This window comes from Poecilia reticulata, chromosome 7 (assembly GCF_904066995.2).
Source record: "Poecilia reticulata chromosome 7, P_reticulata-male-v2, whole genome shotgun sequence".
NCBI classification, from domain to species: domain Eukaryota; kingdom Metazoa; phylum Chordata; class Actinopteri; order Cyprinodontiformes; family Poeciliidae; genus Poecilia; species Poecilia reticulata.
Window position 1 is genome coordinate 22,358,994 of NC_088836.1, and position 19,436 is coordinate 22,378,429.

Consider the following 19,436-nt stretch of genomic DNA (forward strand, 5'->3'; position numbering starts at 1 on the left):
AAAAGCCGCTCCACTTCACTATTGCTCTTTACTTTGCTCCATCACACAAATACTCAGATGTTGCCATCGTAACTTGACAAAATGGAAAAGTGAAACGTAGAAGTTACAATTAAACATTTACTGTTATTAATCTTCCTCTATCATTCTCCCTGCTCAGGTATATGTTGTTGAGCCTGTTGCCATGGACTTTGCTCCGTGTCCAGTAGAAGCCCGCCTGGGCCAAGATCTGGAACTGCCCCTCCGGATCTTTGGGTTGCTGGAGGAGTTGGAGATGGAGCGAGTCATGTTGAGCGACTGCTCCCACTTTGATCTGCTGGTCGAGGAGGAGAACCAGGGAGTGTTTGAACTGTTAGACGGTGAGTCTTGGTGATTTGACTAGGTCGGACAATAACTGAGGAGTTTGTGCCAGATCTTCATGTGAAGTCCAAAAAGTAAGAGAAGCACATTGTAAAGAGCCTGTTAGGGCAAATAGAATCAGTGTTGAGGCAAAGATACTATTTTATCTTGCATGATTGGGTGTCTTTACTTTTGATTCTTCATTCTTTTGCACATTTTGTAAATCTAGGCAATGTGCCAAGTTAAGATGCACTGATTGCATTGTCTGATTTTCTTTTTTTTTTCTTTCCCCCTGTAACCAGTCAATTGTGATTTATGCTGCCTTATTTTATTTCTGCCTGAACTGAATGAAGTCATTAAATGTTCATAGTAAAATGTTTGCAATGCAAACTCTTGGATTTTCCACAAAATGACAATATACTAGAGCTTTCTCGCTACTATTTTAATTCTATAAATAATCCACCCTAAGTGTGTCATATTTTAAGTGGGAGCCATCTAGTTTTTTAAAGTTGTATAACAACATTCCTTGAAGCTGCCGGCAGCAAAGTGAGCTGCAGATATTTCTGTCGCGTTTAAGATGAGAGACAACTACAGAAGAGCAATTGTCTTTTTCCTATTTAAAGTTGTCATTTTAAATTATCTCATCCTTTGGCTTGTCCCTCTGCGTTTGGTTCTTCCTCAGGGAGGCTGGCTCCTGGCCAGAAGCACTGCAGTGGAGTGCAAGCCAAGGCCCTGACTCCTGGCTACACGGTGCTTACTGTCAGCTACACTCATGGCAATGTGCATCTCAGTGCCAAGATCACTGTTGCTGCCTACCTCCCTCTCAGAGTGAGTCTTTCAATCTTATCCTTTCAGAAATTTGCTAATTATGAACTTTGACCATGGCATTTTAATCAATCTGTGCATGTTACAGATTGATTAAAATCTGTAATATGCCAGTCTGATATTTCCTCAGGCTGGAAAATTATCTTAACAGTTTTATTTTGTTTTGCTTTTTTGTCTTTCTTTATTTTATTTATTTAGAATTTCTCAGTAGAAAAAGCAAAAGTCTAGAAATGGGCTGAGCTGTTTTCTCTCGACTTATTTTAGTTCCACATATTGTCTTCATAAACAAATAAAAAATGTTCTTTCATGTCTAAAAATAAACAAGTTCCTGAATCCTTTCAGATTTTATTCTTTCCAAATTTCTAAAATTATCTAGTGAAATGTAGACTCCATTAAAGCAAAAATAATGAATTGTTGCGGTATAATTTAACATTTTAAAGAGCTAAGTATTGCTTGAGGAAGTGGGAATAAATTGTTTCACAATATCTGTATAATTATCTTTGGTTTACAGGTGTAAATCACTAAAGTTTTAACCATCAACATGTTTGAATCTCTCAGTGTTGCTTTTTGTTAATGGTGTGTTATTATTCAAATATTTCAGATTTCTTTGCAGTGTTGTGTTGCTTCATTTATTTTTGCCCTGGCAGCTAAAGATTGACTCATTTTCTTCTTGTGATGAGCAGGGCCATGTTTTTCAAGTTTTCAGTTTTACATCAAAGTTCCTTGTTACAATAAAATGATCTGCCATACATTAAACACTTTCTTTAGGTTGTGTTTTTGTAAAGTTAAAGATCTATTTCTTGAATTTTCACTGTTATCTTGAAAGTTTGTTCATCCGCTCACCCAGATAATCTAACTTCATTTTAAGGCCTTTTTTTTTTTTTCTTCTTCTTTTAATTTCAGAACTTACTGATTAAATCTTGTGATCTTTCAGGCGGTTGACCCTGTGTCTGTGGCTGTAGTCACGCTTGGATCCTCCAAAGACATGTTGTTTGAGGGAGGACCACGTCCTTGGGTTTTAGAGCCCTCAAAGTTCTTCTGTTCTTCACGAGCTGAGGATGAGAGCAGCGTGAGCCTCGATCTGATGAGTCCTTCCTGTCAGAACTGCAATCGTCACTGGCTTAGAGCAACCTGCAGGGTGCTGGGAGAACAGGTAAGGGTGATGTAAATCATTGTAGTCCCAGATTCTCTACTTTCTGGCACTAAAACGGCCTAAATTTCTTTTTAAACAAAATCAGACAATTCTTTTTTGTTCTTTAGCTGTATTATCTTTGTCACTTCAGCTGTCACCCTCTCATTCTTTAGGTTTTGGAGATCACGGTGGGGAACAAGGCCACTGTGACCAATCCATTTCCAGCTGTGGAGCCGGCAGTGGTCAAGTTTGTTTGTGCACCTCCATCACGGCTCACACTGGTTCCAGTTTATACCAGTCCACAGCTGGACTTAGCCTGCCCTCTGATGCAGCAGAATAAACAAGTGGTGCGTGAGGTTTAAAATTGGTTTAGCATGCTAACTTTTTATCAGTAGTTTTTTTTTTATTTTACAGGTTATTTAGATGGAACAGTAGATTATTGGAACACACAGTTAAACTGCTAATGATTTATGTTGTATTTTCAAAACTAAATTAGTAAAATTTGTTCTAATTTTTTTGGGTGTTTTTTTTTTTTTTTTTTGCGCTCATTTGTCAGGTGCCTGTTTCAAATTATCGGAACCCGGTGTTGGACTTGGCAGCTTTTGATCAACAAGGAAGGAAATTTGACAACTTTAGCTCTTTAGACATTTTGTGGGAGTCATCAAAGGGGTCTCTGGCTAGTATTGAGCCCACTATGCCCATGGACCTTCAACTTTTTGAAGACAGCAAAAAACAAATGAAACTACATGGTAACATTTTCTTTTTTATTAAGTGGTGTATTATTGTCCAGGTCTAAAAATACCTTCTATGCGTCAAGTCCATTTGTAAAGGAAATTTGAGTGATGGCTTTTAATCTGGTTCATTTTTTTCTGGTTAGGACGTCAGACAGTTCTTGTCCATCAACAGACAGGAATTGCTGCCATTACTGTGACAGCTGTTGGATACCAGGTTCCACATCTACAAGTTGCCAAGGTTCCCAGTCCTGTAAGAAAAACCTACTTCCATGTTCTATACAACAACCTCTTCATGAGATTACAACAATAAAGAATTTGAGTAACAAGTTGCTATGAGTGTAATTTTGAATGAAACATACCGTATTTTCCGCACTATAAAGCGCACCGGATTATAAGGCGCATAGAATAGACGCTTCAGATTGGGTTGCCAATTTGTTCCGTACTCTATTATTACACATCCTCATTTGTAAAGATGTGGTCCCCGAGTACTTTATATAGTAGTCTGCCCCAGTCATTGTTTCACTCACGGTGTTGGTGTTGCGATATTGTGCCCAACTGCTTTCTGGGTAACAGAGACCAACCGACACGCTGCCGCCACAGTTTCTGTCTCTCTTCCCCTGCCCCTCCACCCGGCTTTAAATGTATTATCAAACTTTATTAACAAACCAGCGTTCTGACTGCTATCCCAGCATGCACCATGCACTTCTTCTTCTACAGGGGAAAATGAAGTCGGCGGCTGCTTACCGTAGTTGCTAGACCTGTTGTGGCTCAATATTGGTCCATATATAAGGTGCACCGGATTATAAGGCGCACTGTCTGCTTTTGAGGAAATTAAAGGTCTTTAGGTGCGCCTTAGAGTGCGGAAAATACGGTAACTTAATCTCACTTACAGTTGCTGCTTTGCTCTTTGAACCATTCAGAACCATAATCAACTTCTGTTTTTGACTCTCTATGAAGCTTACTGGAAATTGCCTGTGCTGTAAGCAACCATCAATTCTATAAGTGCTCAGAAAATTGATGACATTGTTCACAACTTCTCTTTGCCGATTGCCCCAGTTGAGATTCAGCCAGAGAAATTGTGTTCAATGGAAGAAAGCCCAGACAGAGCACTGAAGGAAGATGAAAATCAAGTGCAATTGCGTAGGAAGACAATGAACAGGCAATGCCCAATTAAATCACCAGATAAATCTGATTTTTTGGTAGAGTGCTACAGCACTTGCACACCAGGAATACAGCACATATGGACCACTGCTACAGAATTAGCAGAATTGTAACTAATCTTTTATAGGAATGACCCAAATAATATCACATAAACCCACACCATTATGTCCAGACATAGTCTGGTTGCTTGAAACTGAAATTGGAACTGATGGCATGACCTACTTTGATTAATTGTAGCAATTACCTGGCTGGATGACGGCACTCAGCATTGATATTTCATTTCAAAATAGTCAGTTGATCCTTAAATGTGATGGCTAAAAGAAGCAAAATAAAAGTCATGTCACTGCAAATGTAACATACACCATCCTCTCTCTGCGGAAAACTGAATTCATCACACTTAATCCTAATATAACAGTACATGCATTATTCTGAATGGGAGTTAATTGGGAGAAGCCCACTTACTTCAAAGGCGTGACAGGACTTGACCTTCAGACTGCTGAAGGTTTGGTTAGTCATTCAGTAACAGAGCAGCAATATTCTAAAGTCTACTACGAAATCAGTGTGTTTATTCTTTCCATCACTGTAAATGCATTAACAATATGCAAACAACTTGCTTTTTTGAATGAAAGTCAGATTCTAACAGGTTGAATACGCTTTGCTTTCCTGGACAGTATGAGCCTTTGACACCTGTCTCTGCCACACTGGAGCTTCTGTTGGTTGAAGATGTGAAGGTTTTTCCTGAGAGAGTGACTATTTATAACCACCCAGATGTGCGGGTAAGAGCAAAATTATCACTGCTGTTTATTTGCATTGCATTCTTCTGCTATCTGTGCTTTTTCTGCGCCGAACACAGACAGTCGCACTGGATTGAATGACATGTTCACTTGTAAGTTAGGGATGTATCTGGGCCACTCATTACATTGATTTAAAACTTTAGGTTGTTCTCATTTCAACAGTGACTGCTGTGTTCAGAATGAAGTCATTAGCCTATAGCTATTTAGGAAATCAATCTGGATTCATCAGAAAATCTTAGTCACTGTAGGTATAATTATGTTTCAGTGATTCAAACATTGTTTTCTTTGCATCCACTATACCCACAAAGTGCTGCTAATATCAAATACATTAAGGTTAACAGTGTGGCATGCTCAATTGAATACAGATATTTTACTTAGCAGTAGTAAATAAATGTCATCTCGAGGCACATTATTAGAAAAACTGGTTCATTTTAATTCCAGCTGTACAGAAATGCACAGAATCAAATTCATATCTGTTCAATTCAATCATAGATGGATTAGATTCAATTACACTCAGTACAGCAAGATTCTATGTATAACACAGGACAGATTACATTTTATGTCTGCAGCAAACCCCTGCTAATTAGATCATAGCAAGCATGTGGCGATAGTAGAGGGGAACATTTTGCTTTTTAACAGGAATGACCCTCCAGCAGAGCCCAAAATGTCATTGCAATTAAAGTTTTGTCTCACAGTCTTGTGTCATTATATTCTAATTACAACAAAGTAAATGTAGTTTTTAAGTAAAAACTAAGTCCAAAATGTTAAGACATAGAAAATTAGTATTCTTATACAGGTGTGTGGGACATCTCATGGTCAGTAAAAGGTTCTGTAAAATGTGAGTGTGTGCAGGAATCCTCTCTTGTGTCACTTACAGGTTAATCTGTGTGACTGAAAAGCATAAAAACTTTCGATATTATAGAACTATGTTCTTAATGTTTTACTGTGTTTTGTCCTGCAGTTGGATCTGACTATGCAAGAAGGTTCAGGGCACTTTTTTATGAACACCAGCGTGAAGGGGATTGTGGATGTGGTGCTCCATGAGGCGCAAGGCGAAGCTCGGGTAAGAAACATCTGCACTGCGTTCATGGCACGTTTTCTGCAGCCGGACAATGCAAAACTGGTGCCATTAACTATTACTTCCCTGCATATAAATCTGAAATGTAACTGCACCTTTGCCTGCAGAATGATTGTTCTTCTACATAAACTATTTTCTTGTCTCTGTCCAGGTTTCTCCAGTCCGTACAGGGACAGTTTCTGTGATGGTTCACGATCTTTGTCTGGCTTTTCCAGCGCCTGCCAAAACAATAGTTCATGTTTCTGACATCCTGGAGGTTAATGTCAGAGTAGTTGACAAGGTCAGTTGAACTCTTTTACCATTTTAGCATCAAAGCCCTGCTGCACCACATTATCTTTATTATCATTACCACGAGTACCATGAAGCAAACCACTGATGTGTGGAGATTAAATATGGTTTAATGGTCTCCATGTCACCTTGTCCTAAACTGCATGCAGATTCTTTGCACCAGTATTTTGTCCCTCCTCATGATTGTAATTCATCTTGATTACAGGTGCAGATTGGAAAATTTGTTAAAGCTTATGTCAGAGTGTTGGACGATAACAGGAAGCCCTTCTCAGCCAGCTATTTCCAATCCATGAAATTGAAACTCAAGGCAGCCTCTGTAATAGTTTCTCTGACGTAAGTAATTAGAAACGTTATTTATATGAAACAATTAGCAATGGCTACATTTCTATAACTCTCCCTGCAGTCCTTTAGCAGAGCTGACAGAAAGTGACACTGCAGTGTTCCGGGTGAAAGGAGTCTCCATCGGTCAGACCACCCTGTCAGCTGTTGTTGTGGATAAAAACGGGAGAAAAATAGCCTCAGCACCACAGCAAATTGAGGTATAATTTTCAGAAAGCAGGTTCATATTTTTGTCCCAGTGAATGGTGTTAAAAGAAGTAACATTTCACTTCTTTTTATAGGTGTTTCCGCCTTTCAAGCTTATTCCCAGGAAAATGACTCTGTTAATTGGAGCAATGATGCAGGTAGGTGTGGTAAAATGGAAATATGGCACCGGTTCATCTTGTAAAGCGAGTTTGTCTCGTCATTTATCTTTCAGAATTACTCATCTTTACCTTGACGTCACTAATTGCATTTTTTTTTCTTCACTTCATCACCAATTAAAAAAAATGTTTACTATGTGGCGTCCTAGGTGCTGAAAATCTTACTTCTGCATTGCAGGATGTTTTGCATCTCTAAAGCTGGAATTTTAAACATTTATGTTTCAACAGGCCTGGCCCTGATTACTCCAAATGAGCTATTCATTCTTTTTTCACTCTCGTTGCCATTGATAGATCACATCTGAGGGTGGTCCTCAGCCTCAATCCAACATCCTGTTTTCCATTTCTGATGAGGAAATCGCTTCTGTTAATGCTGTGGGCCACGTTAGGGGAGTCTCTGTTGGGAATGTCACAGTGACAGGATTGGTCCAAGCTGTTGATGCTGAGACTGGGAAGCTTGTGGTCATATCTCAGGTAAATGGTAGTGGATTGAGCTGTGTATGCATTTCTTACCTTTAGCTTTAAATCAAATTTTCCTTTGACTGTAGGATCAAGTAGAGGTTGAAGTTGTTATTCTGTCGGCCATTCGAATCAGAGCACCAGTTACAAGAATAAAGACTGGAGCACAGGTATGATTTTTTTTTTGTTTGATATTTGGTTCTTTCTATAAGTGCTCTTTACAACTTTCTGAGGTTCTTTGTTGTAAAATTCAAATATCGTATATACTTGCGTGTGCGTGTGTGTGTGTGTGTGTGCGTGTGTGTGTGTGTGTGTGTGTGTGTGTGTGTGTGTGTGTGTGTGTGTGTGTGTGTGTAGATGCCAGTATATGTGATGGGGCTGACCAATAGCCAGACGCCCTTCTCCTTTGGCAGTGTTGTACCTAGTCTCACTTTTTCTTGGTCTACCACTAAGAGAGACATTCTGGATGTCCACTCCAGGCACACTGAGGTATTTAATTTTTTTTTTTATCTAAAAATGCTGGTTCAGATCTTGTTTAAAGAAAATAATTGTTCAGGATTTCCCCCAGAAAACTTGCAAAGCTCAGTATTAGAGGGCACTAGGGTAGTCATTCTGCACCGTACTGTGTTTTTGAGTTAAAAAATGCTTAAAGTTGACAGGAAACTTAAAAATATGACTAGGTAATTATGTATTATCGGAAGACATTAACAATACCGAAACACCAACTATAAAGTCTTTAAAAAAAGGCAAATATAAAACAGTTGAAATAATAAATTATTTGCACTTCAGTTGTTTCAAAGTGTTCAACATTTTTTGATTGTTTATTTATGACTTTTCATTTGCTGAAGTTGTTGGCATGCAGACCGGTGAAGAGTCAGTGATTATGGAGGCTTCCTATGTGTTCACATACTGAATCTTCACATTTCTATTCTTTCTTATATTGCTTAATTTATTGAGTTGTTTTATTCACACAACAGTTCCTAGTGCTGAATATGAAATATGCACTCATTGACATTCATTAATTATTTAGTTTGAACTGTTTTCTTGCCAGGGTTGAATGATTAAACAACATACAACATAAGTGATTCTAAAAAACAAGAAAACCTGCGATAAACTAGAAGATGCTGGAATGAGTTGGACTGAGAGTCGGACTCTTAATTGTACATGTATTTATACCAAAAACATCCAGTACAGCCATTTTAGTTTGGTTCAGTACACAGCAGCTGTTTGGGGGCAAACAGTTTGCAGGTTCTCTGCAACTCGCTAAGGGACATTTTCCAAATACTAATGGTGACTTGTGTTGAGCCTGTATGTCTAAATTTGAACTAAATTGGAGAAAATTCTCATGTTCAGAAATGTATGTTTAATTGTTGCACCCTGAGAGAGATTAAAATCCATTAATAAAAACCCATATTAGTAACATTTGTAGCCACTTCTGACCCCAATTTGATACCTTTTACTGTTAATCAGCAAATTGACTTTTAGCCAACATGACTAAATCTTTAACTGCTTAATTCTATTTAAATGTTAAATTCCAATTGCTAAATATATTATGTAGCTTTTGTCCTATTATAAGCTGAGGAAATGCGCCAGTTAACTTTGTTCTGTTCTTGTCACATGCTGTTTCTGTTGTTGAACCATATCTATTTTAGGCTCAGTCTTCTCTTTGATCCTTTTTTCTGATTAAATTAAGATAATGTTGACTCTCTGTTATGGTGGAGTTTCTAGAACCCCGTCCCGCTCAGCTCAGCCTCTTCCTCATTAATAGCCTCCGTCTTGCTCCTCTATTCTCATCGCTGTTGTCTTTTTTATTAGATTTGCTGCTATTTTTGCCATTCTTCTGATGATCTCTGTCTTCTTCAGGCTAATGTTGAACTTCAGCCAGAGCATAATTTTGGCATGACGGTGATGGGGAGAACAAGAGGCCGGACCGGGCTGAAGGTGGTTCTCAGAGTTTCTGACCCAAATGCTCAGCAGCTGGAGGGAAATGTTCTGGAGCTCAGAGATGAGATCCAGATCCAGGTACGGTGACAACACATACGGGGGGTAATCTTGTGTAAGAACTGTTCATCTTTCATCTCAGCACCAGCATTATAAATAATTTAAACCTGTTTTATGCACCTCTCTGCTCGTCGCCACTATGCTCCCTGCTGCTTTATAATGTTGAAAGCTTTTTTTATGACAGCAGAATATTGAAAATGCAGAGGTTTGAAGGATCTTTGAAGAGATAACACTGCAGATTAGTTGAAGCTGAATGCATCTGGCTTCCGGCTGTAATAAACTATGACATGTCACTAGTGCAGAAACATCAAAGGTTCTCTAATAATTTGAGTTTTAACGCTCTTCTTTAATCAAGGTCTATGACAAGCTGCACATGCTTCATCCTCAAATAGAAGCCGAGGAGATCCTGATGGCTCCAAACTCTGCCCTCAAGCTCCAAACTAACAGGTGAGTTATCTGTTCTTGTTGCACAGTGTGTTTAGTGCATTATTTATAAACGCATAACGTCATAGAAACATGATGTGGTTGTTTTTTTGTTTTTTTCCCCCCCTGTGTCTAACAGGGATGGGATGGGTGTGCTCTCCTACCGGATGCTGGATTGCCCTGACCAGCTTGTTGTTGCTCAAGTTGACAATAAGGGTCTCCTCTCATCTGGTTCTCTCACTGGGATGTGCTCTCTACTGGTCACCTCGCAGGAGAGTTTTGGTGTCAATCAAACACTCATCCTCACTGTGAAGGTCAGCTCAGTTAGTTGCACGAAATTATTTTAGGATTTTTGCTTTTGTAATTGTAATTAATTGATTAATTGCTTATTGCCAGAGGCTTAACGGTTATACTGTGGGAGAACCATAAGCTCCATGATGCAGCTTTTCTGCATCATGGAGCCATCAATGTTATGGGTATTTTGATAAAATAGAACATTAATACATCAATTAAAAACTATGACATAAAAATTAAAAATTAATCATATTAAAATCTACAATATCTGCTTGCATTATGATGCTCACCTTTAAATTGTTATTTGTTGAAGCACTTTTTGATTCATTATTGTCATCACTGATGCTGGTCGTCAGTGAGACTTGCAAGAAAAACAAAGCAAACCTGCAGGATAAACACAAAAATTTGATGAATTTAGCAAAGCAAACAGCCCAACTAAAAATGGTAGAATCTGGAATCTTGATCCCATTTGGCTTTGAGTCGGTTGGGCAAAACTTTCCCACTTGCATGCAAAGAGCTCCTCCAGCTGCCTACAACTTCCTGGGAAGGAGCAACCAATCAGAGGCACACTTGGTTGAATCATGTGTTCACTTGGTGCTCGTTAGCCAATAATCAAAATCTTATTTTATTTTATTTTTTCCCCACTCCACATTCTGTAAATAAGCGGCCAGGAATGCAAAAAAAAATTATCATTTTAGATTAAATATAATCTCATGCCAACAGTTGCTGCAGTTGCTGCAACAGAATGACTCCCAACATGGAGTCATTCTGTTCATAAAAAGTCAAGCTCACCTTCAGAGTTAAACATGTTATCCACTGTATGAAGGTAATTAATCATCAAGTAAAATATTTCAACTTATAAGTTAGCAAAAAATAAATATTAATTCAAGAGGTTCTGAGACAGATATTTACAGGCGTTCAGATATTTCTTTTGAGAGTAGCCTTTCATGGTGATGGCATTCGTCTGTGTCAGAGATTCAGGATGGTAACTGCGTGGGATAAAGGTTGTTTTGGCTAAATCAATGACTTTTTAAAGGACCTTGTAGCAGTTAAAATGTAAGGGTAGCTCTATTGTGTTCTTTAAATAAGTAGGTCAAAACATATTTGCTTTGTATTTTCTTTTTTTTAACTTGCAGAAACGTTTTAACACTAAATCTGTGCAGAAAGGTTTCAGATAATCTTTTATTGAATAGTGCTAAAAACTACTGAGCAAGAATGAAACATTCACGCTACTGAGAAATATGAGCCTCTTATCTAAGTGGCTTCCCTTTTTGTTCCCAAGCTTTTGAAGTGACAGCTGTCAGCTCTGACTGACTGCAACACCAACCTCTTTTATTTGATTCCTCAGGTGGTTCCTGTGTCCTACGTCCGCTTCAGTGCCAGTCCGGTGCTGAACACGCTCACTAGAGAGGGCCTGAGCGCCTTTCCTCTGGGAGTCCTGCTCACCTTCACTGTCCACTTTCATGCCAGTACTGGAGAGGCCATGCACAGCTCAAACTCCCAGCTTACATTTTCTACAAACAGGTCAGTCATCTCTTATCTTGACATCCCAAATTAAAACATTCTGACAGAGTTTGAAAAATGATCCCATTAGTCTTGAAGCCAGAGAAAAATGATCCAATTGACAGTTAAAAGGTTGGCAAAGTTAACTTTTCCTTCTTCTGCTTTCTGAGATGAACATTATCCTGCCTTTAATACCATAAAGCACATGCACTACTTTCATGTGCATCATGAAAGTAGTCTATGACCAGTACAGAACACAGGAGGGAGCAGTATTACTTTTAGTGTGTAGGGGAACGCATACTACAGGATTTCCATTCTTTAATCCTGCACACTTGCAAAGTAGGATGGGACAAAATACTGTTAAATGCCCTGTGACCTTAAGAAGTTCAGCTTTTTACACTGACTATATGCCAACTACAATGTTTTAATGAGGAGTTGGCAGTGCTTGCCTGCTGGAGTACTTATACCTCTTGGTCTCTGTCATATATTATCATGTTGCAATCACAAACTTCATATAATAATAAGTATTATTTTTTAACGCGAAATAGGACAGAATTGTGAGGAGAAATATGTTTAATAGTTTTCACACAAATATCTAAATACTTTTGCATGAAATTTAGTGCAGTGAATTGCCTTCAAAAATTCCCTAATTAATAAATTATCCACTTGTGTGTGTGTATATTTTAATTTCATGTATAACTGTGGTGCAAAGACCTCAGAGGTTCGTTCCAGAACATTCTTAACATGACAGATGAGTAGAGCATTAATTACAGAAGCATCCAGAAGGTCCATGGAAGCTCAGGAGGAGTTGCAGAGAGCAGAGGTTGATGATCCATTGACAGCACAACTATTAGCTGCTTATTTACAAATCTGGCCTTTATGAAAGAGTTTTAGAAGGAAGTTCATTGAGTGTGTCTGGTCTCCATGTTTCTGTCTACATGTACAGTGCTATTTGCCGTGGAAAACTAAGATTGCATATTACCCTCAACACACAATCTTCATGTTGAAATGTGGTGGTGGAAGCATCATGCAGTGACGATGACCCTAAAAACAATAAATAGAAAAAAAACAGAGTAACTCTGTTAATCTTTTCTCTCTGCTGTAATCTTGCTGTTTTACACACTGAACTGCAGACATGTCTCCATATGTTGTGGAAAATGTTTCCTGTTAATTTGCTTTCAACGCTTTGTGTGCTTCTGCTGACTGGATTTTAAACACTGAAACTGGCTAATTAAAGTCTTCTTCACTCTGTCACAGCATCCACACCAAAGGGTGTTGTAGAACTGGGAGAGAGTATAATGATGCAGTCACTGATCAGAAAAACATTTCTATTTCTTTTTTTTAGTTCTGACTGCTCTGTCTCCAATCAAGCTAAAAATTGGCCGATTCTGGCCCTGCACTACATATCTACTAATTGATTATTCAAGTGAGGGAAAATAATCTTTCAAACTGTTTCAGAGCTAAATTAGACCGCACACTGAAGAAAAAAGCAGATTAACACAGCAGCTGGTCATTTACACTTCAATTATTTTTCTTCTGAATAGTTAGTGATACTCTTACACTTTAGTCTTTTGTATGTTCAGTCTGATAATAGTTGTCACCTCAGAGTGTTTCAACTGCCTCCATGAGGAGTTGACATTAATTTTCCAAACTCGACCAGTAACCTCACCTCAGATTTTCTCCTGAGGAAGGAACCTAAATTAATAGAGGCACTGAACACGGAGTAGAGTTGCTGCTCTTTCAGGGGAGGCGACTCCCTCACCATCCTGCTCAATAAATTGATACGTTGTTACAGTGCTACATTGTTTTCCAGTCCATGAGATAAATTTAGAGCAAGAGTTGGAAACTGTGTTTTAAAGTCCTAATGGTGTGGGATCTGTGAACACTGGCCTGCGATTAAATCCTGCAGAGTCTCGGATGAACCAATAGGTTTCAATATCTGAGGTTTAAATAGTTTTGCCTTTTTGAGAAATGAGACTTTGTGACAAAATATAAGATGTATTTTTAAGTGGAGAGCAATGAATCAACATCCTAAAGTTAAAAAAAGAAAATAAGCCAATAAACATGCCTATAAATTTAGAATAGCAAGCAGCTTTATTGGTCAAGTTAGAGGTTTTCTTTTACAGTGTGTGTATATATATATATTGACTTAAATATATAGTTATATATAGTTTAAGGACTATTAAATATATAGTTTAATAGTCCTTAAACTATTTTTATAACACACACATTACAGATTCATCCCGATGTGGAAATTTTATTTAATTTGTATTTTCAGAGCATTCTTGCACATTAAAAATAGCTAGAACAGAATATTAACAAGTAGCTGGACAAACTCATGTTCTTGTTACTTTGTGCCCATCACCTACTGTGGCTCTGTGCTTTCTCTCAGGGATGATCTGGTCCAGCTGGGAGTGGGCCCCACTAACCACTCAGTGACAGTGAGAACGGTCAATGTAGGTCTCACACTTCTGGCACTGTGGGATGAAGAAAACATGGGTGTGGCGGACTACGTTCCACTTCCTGTTGATCATGCTATCCATATGGATGAAGCCAATAAACTGGTTGTGGGTGATGTGGTCTGCTTCCAAGCCAAGTTAACAAACCCAGATGGTAAGTGTACCATAAATTGCTCCAAAACATTTGTACAAAATATACCAACACAACATTTAGTAACTGTCAGTTTATATCTATACTCTTTTGTTTTTCTGTTATATTTGCAGTTTTACCCACATCTTTTTTCTACACCAGTTTTTTTTTTTCAGCTACATAACTTAATACTTTGTCAATTCATGCTGTATAGAATCATCATTTACTACCTGATATTTGCAACAGATTATTTTCTTGCCATCTTTTCAGGAGCTCCTGGCACATGGAGTTCCTCTGCAGATGGTGTTCTCCAGGTGGACGCTAAAAGCGGGGCAGCTGTAGCCAGAGACTCTGGCGTAGTGACTGTGTTCTACGAGATATCTGGCGTTTTGAAAACCTACAGAGAGGTAAATTGTGTGTTGTTTATCTCTCATTAAGGAAGATTTGAGCAAATTGCACAACTACAAGTTTCCTTTGGAGATCCATAAATCATTCTTCATCACACAGTAATAGTAAAAAAAAATTTATGCACATGTTTTAAGACCTATAAAGTTCATTCTTCATCCATCCAAAGCAAAGTTCAGTGCATAAAAAATTAGTTCTTAACTCATACTGGAGAAGAGTAATTGTGAAGACAAGAATAATTTGCTGTCTCAGTTTTCAACCTTTTCATTTCATTTTCTTGTGAATTCAACTCAACCAGGAATTCAAAACAAATGCGAATAGATACAAACAAATACATTAGTAGAATGAGACATGATGATATGTTATGTTGAGATTTTCTTAAAAAGCTCATGAAACTCAACTGAACAGTTGCAGATAGCATTTCTGTCAAAGAGGTGGTTGAGCTGGTATTGGTCGTTGTAAAAAAATGTCATAAGAATGATGATTTGTCATATTTACAAATTGAAAAGAATGATATATGAGAGTTAAAAATGCTGTCAGTATTTTCTGGCAGCATACCTCGACATCAGTGTATTCAAAAATATGATCAAATGCAGTTATATTACCGTATTTTCCGCACTGTAAGGCGCACCGGATTATAAGGCGCACCTTCAATGAATGGCCTATTTTAAAACTTTTTTCATATATAAGACGCACCGCATTATAAGGCATATAGAATAGACGCTACAGTTAGGGTTGCCACCCGTCCCGTATTGAACCTATATGGGACACGATTTGTTCCGTACTCTACAAATGTGGATGTGTAATAATAAAGAAGTGTCCCCGAGTACTTTATATAGTAGGCTGCCCCAGTCATTGTTTCACTCACGGTGTTGGTGTTGCGATATTGTGCATAACTGCTTTCTGGGTAACACAGACCAACCGACACGCTGCCGCCACAGTCTCTGTCTCTCTTCCCCCGCCCCCCTGGGTTTAAATATATAGGGGCTGGTCCCTTGGTAACCCTAGTCTAAGCACCCCGGATGAATATCTAAAGCCACTTTGTTGACATAAAGAATGTCAACAAAACAGTCCGACTCCGGTCGGCAAGGAGAGCCTTCCGCGACTGGGCTGGGGTGTGGTCGGACGATGGTCACCCTTCTCCATTTACGCACAGCATGTTCATGGAGAAAGTGGTGCTAAATCACCTGCAGACGACATGATTATCAGGTCGGTAGGTAGATAGGTCAGTCAAACTTTATTAACAAACCAGCGTTCTGACAACTATCCCAGCATGCACCGCGCGCTGCTTCTTCTCCTACGGTTGTAAATTAAGTCGGCAGCTGCTTACTGTAGTTACTAGACCTGTTGTGGCTCAATATTGGTCTATATATAAGGCACACCGGATTATAAGGCGCACTGTCTGCTTTTGAGGAAATTGAAGGTTTTTAGGTGCACCTTATAGTGCGGAAAATACGGTAGTTGCTTATTGATAAGAATCACACTTTTATGTCACTGGTGTCCTGAAGAAGCCTCTTTCAAAATGACTTTTTTTCAGGAGCAGCATTTTTGTTTGTGGAGCTGAGACTGCAGTGACAGCTGTACAGTTACCAAAATAAAGTTATACATACTTTTTTATTGTCATTTTTATTACCACAATAAACAGCCCAAATTCGTGTGATAGAATTTTATTTTCACATCACCCACACCTAGGTTTTACGTCCATGAAAAAAAGAAGAGGGAAATGGTATGCCTGTTTGTCAGTGTGTACCCACATTTTTTGCCATAGTGTTTCAACCTATTTATGTTTTTGTACCCCTGAATTAACTATTTCATACCCTACTTAATCATTGTGCATCAGTGTATTTCTCTTAATAGCAAAGTATTAGAATGAGTTATTAATAGAAAATAATTACCATAGAGAAAACAAAACCCTCCTAATTTTTGAATCTTTATTAATATCGAAAACAGAAAAATTGTGCTTTAGGGTTTATAAAAAAATTGGAAACCTCACACACAGGTTTTTGTGACTGAAACTGGAACCGTTCTGGTAGGAGATCCAAACAGAAATTAAATTTTATATCTCAAACTACGACACGACCCAGAACACAATATTATTGGTTCAACTCCAGGGGGAAATTTTGGGGGAAAATGCTTAAGTGGTAAATTTTTTTTTTCCTAGTATCCAGAAAAACAACGTCTCTGTCATGGTTGAACCCACTTTTGAGCCGTGGAGAGTAAGACTGAACAGAGTGTACACAATGGAAAAACTGTTTACTTAAAGATGAATTTGGCTTTGTGGGTGTCTTTTAACATGCTTTGCTTGATCAAACACAAAGCTGGTTGAAACATTGGGTGAGGACAATGTTATAGTAAATAAGTAAACTGTCAATGCACGGTCATGTTGGTGTCTTTATTTGCCCGTTTTTCCTTTATTTTCCCATCATTATTGCAGTTATTTCATAAAAACAAATTATATGCTATTCAAAAACAGTATGAGCCGCCCAGTACAAAATTTTCCATGGTGCACTGCATTTTTCTCTCCTGACCTAAAAGTGTAAGCGTAAAGTGGAAATGTGATCAAAGCTACAAAAGTATGAAAAGGGAAAGCAGGGAAATTAGCTTCTCCCTTACAAACACACACATTGAAAATCTTCCAGCTTGACTTTATTTTCTGTGTTTGTTACTCTGTAGGTAATTGTGGAAGCGCCTACTACAACGGCCGCTATGGCTCAACCTTCACCTGTCAGGTCTGGAAAGGAGACAAAAGTTCTGCTTACTACCAGAGAGAGAGGAACCAACCTCATCGGTAAAGATGTTTAAAACAGACATCCGTTTTAGAATGAGTAAAAGAAAATGGCGAGCAAGATGAATTTGCTACTAAAATGTTTCTGGATTTAGCTATTTTGGTTTATAGTAAATCTAAGTGTTCAGTTATGTTTTAGCTTTGGCGACATAAAAATAAACGGTGCGAAGAGCAAATAAGCTCAAATGTTTCAGCCAAACTAGAATCTAGAAACAGTCACCTTCTCTAAAGTAATAAACAAAAAACAGTTTAATCTTTTATTTTTATTTTTATGTATTTGGATAAACGTTAAGTTTCAGCTTTCCATTTTGCTTTACCCTCCAGGAACCTGTTCACCTACCCAGATGGCAGCTATTGCAAAGCTTGAGCCAGAGAAATCTGTCAGCTGCCTTCTCAGCTTCACCAGCGACACTATCGACTTTTCTACCAACGATGTGTTCAAAACGTACACAAGCTTTGACTCCAGTATTGGTAAGACTCATCTGAATTCAGGTCACAAAGTAGGTTCATGACTAAAGAAGCTTCTAAGCACATTTTTCTCTTTTGAGTTATTGCACAAATATACAATTTTCTGACTCATTTGAACACTTTACATTTGAAGTCATTGTTTGTTTGTTTTTATTTGAGGTTAATAGCCTTTGTTGGATACAATTACAGAAGGTTCAAATATCTGATTCTAATTTTGGTGATGCTTTTGTTTTTCTTTGGCCACTTAAAAGCCCATCATTTGGTTTTTACAGCATTTTACAGCAGAAACTTTTGGACCTAGCCTCATCACTCAGTTTTGCAGCAGATTAGAAAATCTATTCACAAGACCATAATGTCACTTTAACCTCTCATAATTGTCTGTTCTGCTCCGTTCACATTCATTTCTTGTGTTTTTTTCTGGTGTTCTGTTCTAAAATATAGAAATAGTACATTTAAATCTAACTTTAACAGTGTTAATGTCTGTGCACTTTATGAGAACGGGAAAATACTGTTTACAAGGGCCTAATCAATACCTGCATTGCCCAAGGAATGAATTTAACAGAGGCCATAAAAGGTGTCCGAGTGATGTATCGAACTGAGGAGAGTCCATGTTGCTTGAAAGCACTGATGTAATTGTGTTTGGGGTTTGGGACTCACCCTTGTTGCTTGTTTATCACTGTTGGGTCCATTGGGTGTGTATCACTGTACAATACAATGGCTTTCTACTGACTTTCTAAATGTACCATTTGATTGAGAACCTGAGGTTAAAGGTTAAAACTCCAGAAACTCTAGAACAAACTACAGTGTTTAGTTTGTCAGTGAATCTTTTCATGTCACAAGCTTAAACTTGTATGCCGTTTCTTGGACTTTTATAACATTGAAATGTGCAAGCTTGGTAAAATTGTGAAGGTAAATGAAAATGATGGACGATTAGACAAACATAAAGCAAACTGTGCTAAGCATCGTTATCCCTTCTCCCCTGAGTCGGTATCGTTTCTATACACCTTTTGTTGCATAGAGACCATTATTCTTTGTAGTCAGCTCCAGCACAGTCCAACTGGATTGAGAGGAACTGTGAACTTAGTTTTGCCAAATATTCTCAATTAGATTTTGGTATAGACTTTAACTAGGCCTTTTTGACACATGAATATGTTTTAGTCTGAAGTCTTTCGCAGACTCGAACACTTTTCATTCTTGCATTTAGCTCCATTGTTGTTCCAACACAGCTGAGTCAGACGGCTGGCCCGTTACCAGGCCTACGCCAAACTTGATGGCATTGAAAAATAATTCAGTGATTTTTATCCAGCTGTGTCGAAGCAGGGGTGCAGTAGCTGAATGAAAGGTGACTGAATATAAATGTGTTGACGTGCTAAAAAAAAAGAAAAGAAAACTATGTTCATTTCCCTCTACTTTAGAAACGTGCTACTTTGTATCAGTCTATCATAAAATAACAATAAAATAAA

General features: G+C 38.2%; 1 protein-coding gene across 1 annotated transcript in view; it reads left to right on the forward strand.

The window, feature by feature from the left end:
- nup210 (nucleoporin 210) overlaps positions 1–19,436 on the forward strand; it is a 32,886-nt gene that overhangs the window by 6,901 nt on the left and 6,549 nt on the right. The window contains exons 13-35 of the mRNA XM_008414091.3: positions 158–356; positions 1,019–1,164; positions 2,096–2,314; positions 2,467–2,640; positions 2,850–3,042; positions 3,171–3,277; positions 4,860–4,964; positions 5,944–6,045; positions 6,212–6,340; positions 6,554–6,681; positions 6,752–6,887; positions 6,969–7,031; positions 7,341–7,520; positions 7,595–7,675; positions 7,863–7,994; positions 9,369–9,527; positions 9,862–9,953; positions 10,069–10,243; positions 11,572–11,747; positions 14,119–14,339; positions 14,586–14,722; positions 17,394–17,508; positions 17,830–17,976. Of these exons, the coding sequence (XP_008412313.2) occupies positions 158–356; positions 1,019–1,164; positions 2,096–2,314; positions 2,467–2,640; positions 2,850–3,042; positions 3,171–3,277; positions 4,860–4,964; positions 5,944–6,045; positions 6,212–6,340; positions 6,554–6,681; positions 6,752–6,887; positions 6,969–7,031; positions 7,341–7,520; positions 7,595–7,675; positions 7,863–7,994; positions 9,369–9,527; positions 9,862–9,953; positions 10,069–10,243; positions 11,572–11,747; positions 14,119–14,339; positions 14,586–14,722; positions 17,394–17,508; positions 17,830–17,976 (3,316 nt within the window). The remainder of the gene's footprint in view (positions 1–157; positions 357–1,018; positions 1,165–2,095; positions 2,315–2,466; positions 2,641–2,849; positions 3,043–3,170; positions 3,278–4,859; positions 4,965–5,943; positions 6,046–6,211; positions 6,341–6,553; positions 6,682–6,751; positions 6,888–6,968; positions 7,032–7,340; positions 7,521–7,594; positions 7,676–7,862; positions 7,995–9,368; positions 9,528–9,861; positions 9,954–10,068; positions 10,244–11,571; positions 11,748–14,118; positions 14,340–14,585; positions 14,723–17,393; positions 17,509–17,829; positions 17,977–19,436) is intronic.